Source organism: Saccostrea echinata, unplaced genomic scaffold (genome assembly GCF_033153115.1).
Source record: "Saccostrea echinata isolate AGI-Se365-2 ecotype Australia unplaced genomic scaffold, CSIRO_AGI_Sech_v1 ptg000007l, whole genome shotgun sequence".
Taxonomy (NCBI): Eukaryota; Metazoa; Mollusca; class Bivalvia; order Ostreida; family Ostreidae; genus Saccostrea; species Saccostrea echinata.
Genome location: NW_026889756.1, coordinates 855,657 through 864,696, shown reverse-complemented (window position 1 = coordinate 864,696; position 9,040 = coordinate 855,657). Strand labels below are relative to the sequence as shown.

The 9,040-nt window shown below is 35.5% G+C and overlaps 1 protein-coding gene across 1 annotated transcript; it reads right to left on the bottom strand.

The window, feature by feature from the left end:
- Positions 1-2,917: 2,917 nt before the first annotated feature.
- On the bottom strand, positions 2,918-8,678 carry LOC133180585 (complement component receptor 1-like protein). Its single transcript, XM_061315063.1, has 4 exons — positions 8,615-8,678; positions 8,218-8,403; positions 7,757-7,853; positions 2,918-3,066 (listed from the first exon to the last, which is right to left on the bottom strand). The coding sequence occupies exons 1-4, from the start codon at positions 8,676-8,678 to the stop codon at positions 2,922-2,924; spliced, it is 492 nt and encodes a 163-aa protein (XP_061171047.1). The 3' UTR covers positions 2,918-2,921.
- Between the last annotated feature and the right edge of the window lie 362 nt (positions 8,679-9,040).

Below are 9,040 nucleotides of genomic sequence, written 5' to 3'. Positions count from 1 at the left end.
TTGCTTATCATAACTATGTATTTAATTTGTTTAAATAATTCCCAGGAGTAGAGAAGAAGATTCTCAAAGAAATAATGCACTTTCACTATATGATATATATAGCCCCGCCCTAGCAAACCCCTGACCCTGGGGCTATGAATTTCACAATTAAGGTAGAGTCACTCTTGCTTATCATAACTATGCATTCAATTTGTTTCAATAATACCCAGGAGTAGAGAAGAAGATTTTCAAAGAAATAATACACTTTCACTACATGATCTATATAGCCCCGCCCTAGCACCAGAACCCCTGACCCTGGGGCCATAAATTTCACAATTTTGGTAGAGGGCTCAATGCCTATTACAATCATGCCAACAGTTTGACTGCATGATGTCCAGGAATAAAGAAGATTTTTAAAGATTGCATTAATTTTGGTGGTTTTAGTCACATTCCTCAGGCCCCAGGGGGGCAGGGACCATGAAATTCACAAATTTTGTTCCCCTACACACATAAATGCCATATGCTAAAATTGGCTGAAATTCGTTCAGTGGTTTCAGAGAAGAACCTGAAAATTTTCAAATGTTAACACACGACGCACGACGGACGACGCACGACGACGGACGAAAACAGATAGCAATAGGTCACCTGAGTGGCTCAGGTGACCTAATAAAAGAAGTATGTCTTTAAATATCGCAAGAGCAGCTCTAGCAATGCCATGGTTAGAAACAATTATTACAATGTATTGTACAAGCATCAGATCATAATTTGATTCAAGTCGAATTACTTCAATAAATTCTTTTTCATAGGAATATATACTAATCAAAACTTCAAAGCCACCAGTCTAATGAAAATGTAAATTTTAAGAATTGAAATCTGATTTATATCATTTCATGAATATGCTGTAACGCATGCAGTACGTTGGAGGTTCCTCTCTTTTTGCAGTCAATATTTTTTGTAAAGTTTGGGGTTTTGGCAGAGCATTTGCTGGTCCCAGCAATGTATCTCTGTTTGTAAAGAATTTTTTGATTTTAGGAGTCCAGTATAGGTAGGGTTTACTGAGATGTAAAATGTATTAAACACTGAAATGTGATTTCGAAGATTTTCATCTTTTGTAAGATTTGAAAAAACTTGAATCCTCATTACCTGACGATGCTTTTATATTAATATCACGAAAAATAGCTTTGTTCTTCTCGAGGTGAAGATTTTTGTAAAGATCTTCATATATGTTTCAAAGTAAATAGCTCACCAGAGCCGTATGCTCAAGTGTGCTTTTCTTATTAAAGAGTGTCCGGCGTCTGTCTATCGTGTGTTTTCTGTCGTGTATCGTCTAAAACATTTCACATTTTCGATTTCTTCTCGCATTTCAACTAAACTTACCACAAAACATCCTTGGGTGAAGGAAATTAAAGTTTGTTTTTTTTTCACAGGAAGTGCCAAGCCCTTCTTCAAGGGGGGGGGGGGGGTGATTAAGAATTCGTGAAAATTTAGTGGCATCATCAAGAACAACTTGGAAAGAAAAGATGAAACTCATGTGAAAGCTTTATTACATACTCTAGATGCAAGTTTTTTTTTTGTTTTTTTTTTTGTTTTTTTTTTATCATCACCCTTGGAGCCACCAGAGGGGTTCTAAGTTTTACATAGGAATATAGTCATAACATAGTCATAGTATCATCCGGTAGTGTTGAATCCAGTTTATTTCAATCATGTCTCCTGGGTTAGGACAGGGTTACAATGGGAGATCAAAGTTTACCATAGGAATGTATCGGAAACATCTTTAAAAACTTCTTCTAAAGCACAGCTAAGCAGTCATATTAATTCAGTATCCTCAGGTAGTGAAGATTCAAGTTTGTTCAAATTATGACCCCGGGGGCTTTTGCTGGACCACAACAGTGGATCAACTTTTTACATAGAAATATATAGGTGAAATATTTAAGGGCTGTTTGCGTAAAGGGCAATGAAGACTTCAAACAGTCGAATGACCTGACAACCATTGGAATGGACTAGCCAAAGGATATGTAATTTAAGGGAAATCTTTCGGAACGTCAGGCATGCAGAAGCAAGCTGAAGACGTTAAGGGTAAGAGCAAAATAAAAGTATAAAAGTTATAAGCACCAGTGGCAAGTATCCTGGGGAATAGATGTTAAGTTATAGGTGTAGTAAATGAGACATCCAGTTCTTATCTATTAATAGGAAATTAGGGGAAAAACAGAATGCAAATAGTTTCTTTTCCAATTCCCGTCTCTAAAGAAAAAAGAAATAGTGTGTAATTTACCCTCAAACAGAGCGGTATTGATAATCATTCCAATCATTAACTCAGACAGAGTAGAAGGAAAACCTATTTAATGATGAATATATAATAATGAAATTTGAATGTTCAGGCTAACGTTATGTTAGCACGATCCTACATTTGACATTTACGGCTATTAGTATACATGCGAATCTGTTCTTTACTTTTTCACCTTACATGTGTTTGGAGATGATATCAGTAGCGTGCTCCATCAGTTGATATTTAACAAAAGACGTACTCTAACACACAGATAATAAATATCACAAGTTTATTTTCGTCATACATATGTTTGTAAACTTTACATCTGATACAGTGACTGTTAGTTAGAAACCTAAAAGTACTTTAAAGTCCGCCAGCGGACTTTTCAAGTCTTAGTTAAAATTGCAAAGAGAATTCATTATTTTTTTTCTTTATTGATTTTCAAATATTAACCATATCTTGTACTCTATAAATTGAAAGCATCTTATATTGTGTGCTTTTAATTGAAAAGCAAACATGTGTCAAAGTATTGTATTTCTGGTAGCACAGATATCTTCAAAACATCGTTTCATAAATCAAATAATTTTAAAAGCTTCATGTATCCTTAACAGGTGATCGTTAAGAATTAGCTGATGTAACCACATTCTCTACACATAACAAATGGCTCTCTATTTCTTCACATTTTGTGGAGCTGGTGTTTCCCCCTGTCTGTGATGGGGGTGACGGGGTTTCCATGACCACTCCTCCACATTCCCCCTCCCTTCTCTCCCCCCTTGTACAAGGCTTTCTCATCGTCTTCTTCTCCTTTCTTTTTCTTGTTCCTGTATAAATTTGTGTAAACATACTATCATTGAAATATCTGATAAATAGCTTACTGTACATGTTTTAACAATCAGTGATTATTTAAATAAATCATTAAAAAAAATACAGAGTTATATATTACATGTAAAGTACATATTTCCGTTTTCCTATCATTGCGCTGTGTTTTAAGATGTGTAGCTTATAAGAGTTATAAGTAGAAATCTCTATTCCGTATGTTACTGTACATAGATGGCTATTTCCTTATCCTATCGTATTAAAAACAATTGTGACGGTACATATTGTCGTTTTGTACATATTGTCGTCGGCGACAATATGTACCTACCCTCACTGCACATATCGTCCTCCATCGATACATATTGTCGCCGGTTGAAAAGTTACACATGTACATATTGTCGCTGGCGACATTATGTGCCTCACCCTCACTGTACATATTGTCGCCCCACATATATTGTTGTTTAAAGATTTCTCTTTTTTTTGTTTTTTGGTAGTTTTGTGAATGTAATTGGTGTGTGAATCACACTGACGTATCACGTATGCTATTTCATGCAGCGTGATTGCGACGGTATTTTGTCGCCGTGTTCATATTGTCGCCGGCGACAATGTGTACCTACCTCACTGCGCATATTATCGTCCATCAGAACATGTCGCATGACAATGCACGGCAATGGTCCATATAAATATGACTTATCATTGCTTTGTTGTTTTTGAGAAGATAATTTTTAAACAATTTTCCCATATATTCCCGCGGGCCTCTTGCTGTTCCTCAGTGGTGGATCCAGAAATTTCAGAACGGAAAGGGGGGGGGCGGTTCAGAATTTTTTTTTGACAAACAAAAAAAAAGTCATTTGAATGTAAAGGTGTGTTACTGTATGTTATATGCTAAGTTTGTTTGTTGCTTAACGTCCCTCTCGAGAATTTTTCACTCATATGGAGACGCCACCACTTGCAGGTGGAGAGCTGCAAATTTTGACATATGCTCGGTACTTAGGGCCATTGAGCAGTGAGGGATCTCGGTTTATACGGTCTCATCCGAAGGATCAGTCTCCACGCCCCACAGTGGGATTCGAACCCGTGACGTAATGATCAACTCCTTACTCCGCGACTCTAGAGCAGATACTCTACCACTTCGCCACGCGGGCGACATATATGTTAAGTAAAATATTTAATTATGAAATTTTATCTGTGGACTCAATTGAGAGTATATATAAGTTAAACAATCAGAATTTACCAAAGCAAAATAAAAAAAATCAAACCTCCGGGAGGGGGGGGGGGGGGTGTGCTACATCTGTCTGGTTTTTGAGAAGATTTTTTAAAGATTTTCTATATATATTCCTATGTAAAACTTTGATCACCCATTGTGGCCCACCTTACCCCTGGGGTCATGATTTGAACAAAATTGATTTTATTTTTGTTTGTTTTTTGTTATAATGTCCATCTCGAGACCTTTTTATTCGTATGTAGACGTCACTACTTGCCGGTGGAGGGCTGCAAATTTAGACCTATGCTTGGCACTCAGGGTCATTGAGCAGTGAGGGAATTTTTTCGTTCCAGCACCTCAAAATTCAATATACGCTGTATAATGAAGCTTTCACATAAGTATCTTCTCTTCTTACCCAGTAGTTATTGAAAAAAAGATTTTTCTAAATATTCTATGAAAAACTTATGATCACCTATTGTAGCCACACCCTTCTCCCGAGGGACATGGTCTGAATAAAATTGAATCTACACTTCATAATGAAGCTTTCACATAAGTTTCAACTTTTCTTACACAGTGGTTCTTGAGAAGATGTTTAAAAGATGTCACTAAATTTTCACTTATTCTTAACTACTTCCCTTGAAAGAGGGCATGGCCCTTCATTTGAACAAACTTGAATCCCTTTTATTCACGGTAGCTGCAGAACTGTAGCTCTCTGGTTGAAAAAATTCAGACAGACAAACCAGAGAGCTACAGATCCAAGCGTTGTAAAAACCTTCGATTTACGCCGCCGCTTTTTTGTCGCTCGCTTCGGGTTTTATTTCTTGTATTTTATGCTTTCCCCCGCTTTAAGAATAGTATTCGATAATTAACCATATATTTTACTCCTATTCCTGATACTTTATTTACCTTTCAACGTTTCCAAACGGCCGTATAATGTGGAGTATGGAGTATCAGTTAAAAATGTATTCCGACATCCATGATTCATTGATGTCGTCCTGAAATAACACGCCCGAGTTTTATTTATCTTATTTCTTTTTTACGTACACATTGTCTTCGTTATAGACAATATTCATGATATTTGAACCTCCTGTATTTTAAATATTTTTATTTACATTTTCTCGACAAGTGCATTATGTTCTTTGAGAGGCCTTTTTTCGCACGACCCCAATATGGACGTCGGAATATTTTAATCCGACATTCCACATCCATTAATGGCTGTTTGGGACCGTTGAAAGGTAAAAAAAATATTAGGAATAGGAGTAAAAATATATGTTTAATTATCGGATACCATTCTCAAAGTGGGGGAAGGCATAAAATACAAGAAATAATACCCGAAGCGAGCGACAAAAAAGTGGCGGCGTAAATCGAAGGTTTTTACAACGCTTGGATCTGTAGCTCTCTGGTTTTCTGTCCGAATGCTTTCAACCAGAGAGCTACAGCTCTGCAGCTATATTCACGGATGCTTCGTGGCAAGTTTGGTTGAAATTGACCCAGTAGTTGAGAAGAAGCTGAAATTGTGAACAGCTAACAGACAGAGGGACGGTTAGACAAAATGTGATCAGTAAAGCTCACTTAAACTTCCAGTTTAGGTGATCTAATAATGTCAAGCCCAAGACCAATTATATCGGCACATGATTGTATATAAGAATAACGCAAAAAATTAATTTCCAAATAATCATTATTACTGAGCAAAAAACTAATACATGTATTCAATCTCCAAGTATACGTATATTACAAGAAAAAAAGAATAGGCTGATTTATCAGATATCTCAAGAATTACATTATCTTGACATATCATAGTGATGTACATCAATCCTGGACACAATTTTCTGACCAAAAAATTTTCTCCCTACGGTACTGCGAGTAATGCTGTCTGTCTCCCTCCGTACGTGCGTGTGTGTATGTCAACCGCTCTTTCCTTTCTCAGGTAAACATTCGTCAAAACAAAATATCGACGACAATATATGCCGACATTGACTGTACATATTGCCGCCGACGACAATATGTGCTGGTGCTTGACTGTACATTTTGTCGCCCATTATGCAGGAGGAAAATAAGGCTCCTCTTGGTACATATTGTCGCCGGCGACAATATGTTCCGATGGACGACAATATGTGCAGTGAGGGTAGGTACATATTGTCGCCGACGACAATATGTACAAAACGACAATATGTACCGTCACAACAATAACAGAAAAGGGAAAGGATGGGCCAAAGGGCAAAAATACTGATAGTGCAAAACAATTGAATATTTTTATATTTTTTCACTAAAAAGTTAATACTGTAATCACTTCACATAAATCTATAAGATCGTACTACGGATGATGACTAAACTTTGTTTTATACATGTATAGAATTCATACTCCAGCTCAAAAACTATAAAAGCTCAAATAGCTCTTTCAGGTAAAAAAAGAAGAAGAGTTTTTGGTCGGGTGGGGTGGATTTTACGGAAGCCCATTTAGGACCTATCAAAAAATATTTTCAAATTCGATATAACGAATTGTAGAATTTGTTATAACAAATTTAATTCGTTATAACAATTTCTTTGAATTCGTTATAACGAATTTAATCTGTTATAACAAATTTGTTGAATTAGTTATAACGAATTCAGAAATTTGTTGTAATGAATTAAATTCGTTTAAACGAATTGTAAAATTTGTTATAACAAATTTAATTCGTTATAACAAATTCAAAAATTTGTTGTAACGAATTAAATTCGTTAAATCAAATTCAACAATCGGGCCTATAGAAAAATATGTATGAATTCGATATAACGATTTATTGAATTCATTTTAAAGAATTTAAGTCGTTATAACAAATTAGAGAATTCGTTTTAACGAATTTAAATCGTTATAACAAGTTTCAGAATTTGTTATAACGAACTTAATTCGTTATAACAAATTTTTGAATTCGTGATAACGAATTCAATAAATTTGTTATAACAGATTAAATTCGTTATGACGAATTCAAAGAAACTGTTATAACGAATTAAATTCGTTATAACAAATTCGACAATTCGTTATATCGAATTCAAAAATATTTTTTGATAGGTCCTAAATGGGCTTCCGTAGGATTTAGAGTGGTGATCTGAAAATTCCACAAGAAGAATATGGTCCAACACCACGCTATATTTATTTATGAATAGTTATTGAAAAAGGTAAATGTTATACTGTATCCAGCTGGTACTGGTTTTTGTACGAGTTACTTTTCTTGTTCCACAATACTAAATCAATTGTTGCAGTGGCAGATGAAGACTTGATTCAGTGATACCATAATGGCAGATTATTAATTTTGTTATCTAGCAGGCGTGACTACAGTGGGAACGGGGTCACCTGTTTACCAAATATGTTTTTATTAAACTAAAAAATATTCCTTTTTTTTCATAAATCAAACAAGCTATTAATATACATCTTGATGACATCTGGTATATAGATTTGTGAAGTAAAGGATGCGAAATATCCTGCAGTGAATAAAAATTGCACAAATACTTACATGAAGCAAAATATAATCCTTGGTAAACAACATGGAATAAGGATTAATCCACCGACTACACCCAACAAAAGGACCCACCAAGGAACATCCACAATACCTGAAAAATTAATCTAATGTATTATTCTGAATCTCTATAAGCTTAAGGTCAATTAAAGATTTTTCTGATATGCATAATCACAATGACTTGACATTGTGAAGATATTTTATATGCCGTAAAGATTTCATGTCAAATCTAAACCTCTTTATATGTCTCATGCAGAATGGGCAAATAATTAAGTGTTACAATTGTTAATTATCCGATTGTCAAAACAATATTGACTCTTATTTAACAGAAAACATACTCAGATGAAACGATATTCTATCATTTATTTGGTCTTTTTATCGGGGGGGGGGGGGGGGGGGGTTAGGGTAATGTAGTACAATTTAAAACAATTTACAAATGTAAAACAGGGGTGACTTACTATCTGATACACAGGTAGGGGGCGCGCTAGACCAAGTGCCCCCGATCTGACAGATTAAGTCTGACTCCCCATTGAGGGTGTAGCTGGGGAGACACACGATTGTGTACTTTTCTGCCACGGCATAAGACGTCTTGTCCTCCGTCAGCGCGTAAGCATTGGCAGGTAGGGGAGGCTTGGTGCATGTGCCTAAAAGAAGATATTAATAATTAATATTCAACAGGACATCGAAAACCCGAAAGCGGAAAATAAAAAGTCAGTAATGGTATTTATACACACATTTATGCACACAAAGCTCAAATGTATCAAAAGCAAGGGTGCTCTCTTGACAAAATCAAAAGCGCTTCACATGCGATCGATCGATCGATCGAGAGGGTGAGAGAGAGAGAGAGAATCTTACCATGTATGAGATGAATCAAATTCAACAGCAGGAAGACTGCCGAGAGGAACTGCCTTTTTTTCATTCTAGTGTATGTTTACATCGTCAAATATTCTAAGTAAATAGGACATAAATATCAGAATTCCACAAACAGTTGTCAATTGTTGGTCTTTATAATTCAACGTTTGAAGGTAACATGTAAAACTTGTTGAATGATATCGGACGCGTGCCTGATAATAAAGAGAAATAAAACTTTTATACTTTTTTTTTTATTTCACGATGATTTTTTTTCTTGACAAAAGATATAAAGCTTTTGTAAGCCTTTACAAAAATAAAGTATTGGCCATTCATTCTTTGTCTCCCATTTTCATCATGCACATATTTTTTCTTTACAAACGAAAGGTATTACCTCCATTTTTCAACTGAGAGGTTTTCTTACAACTATGA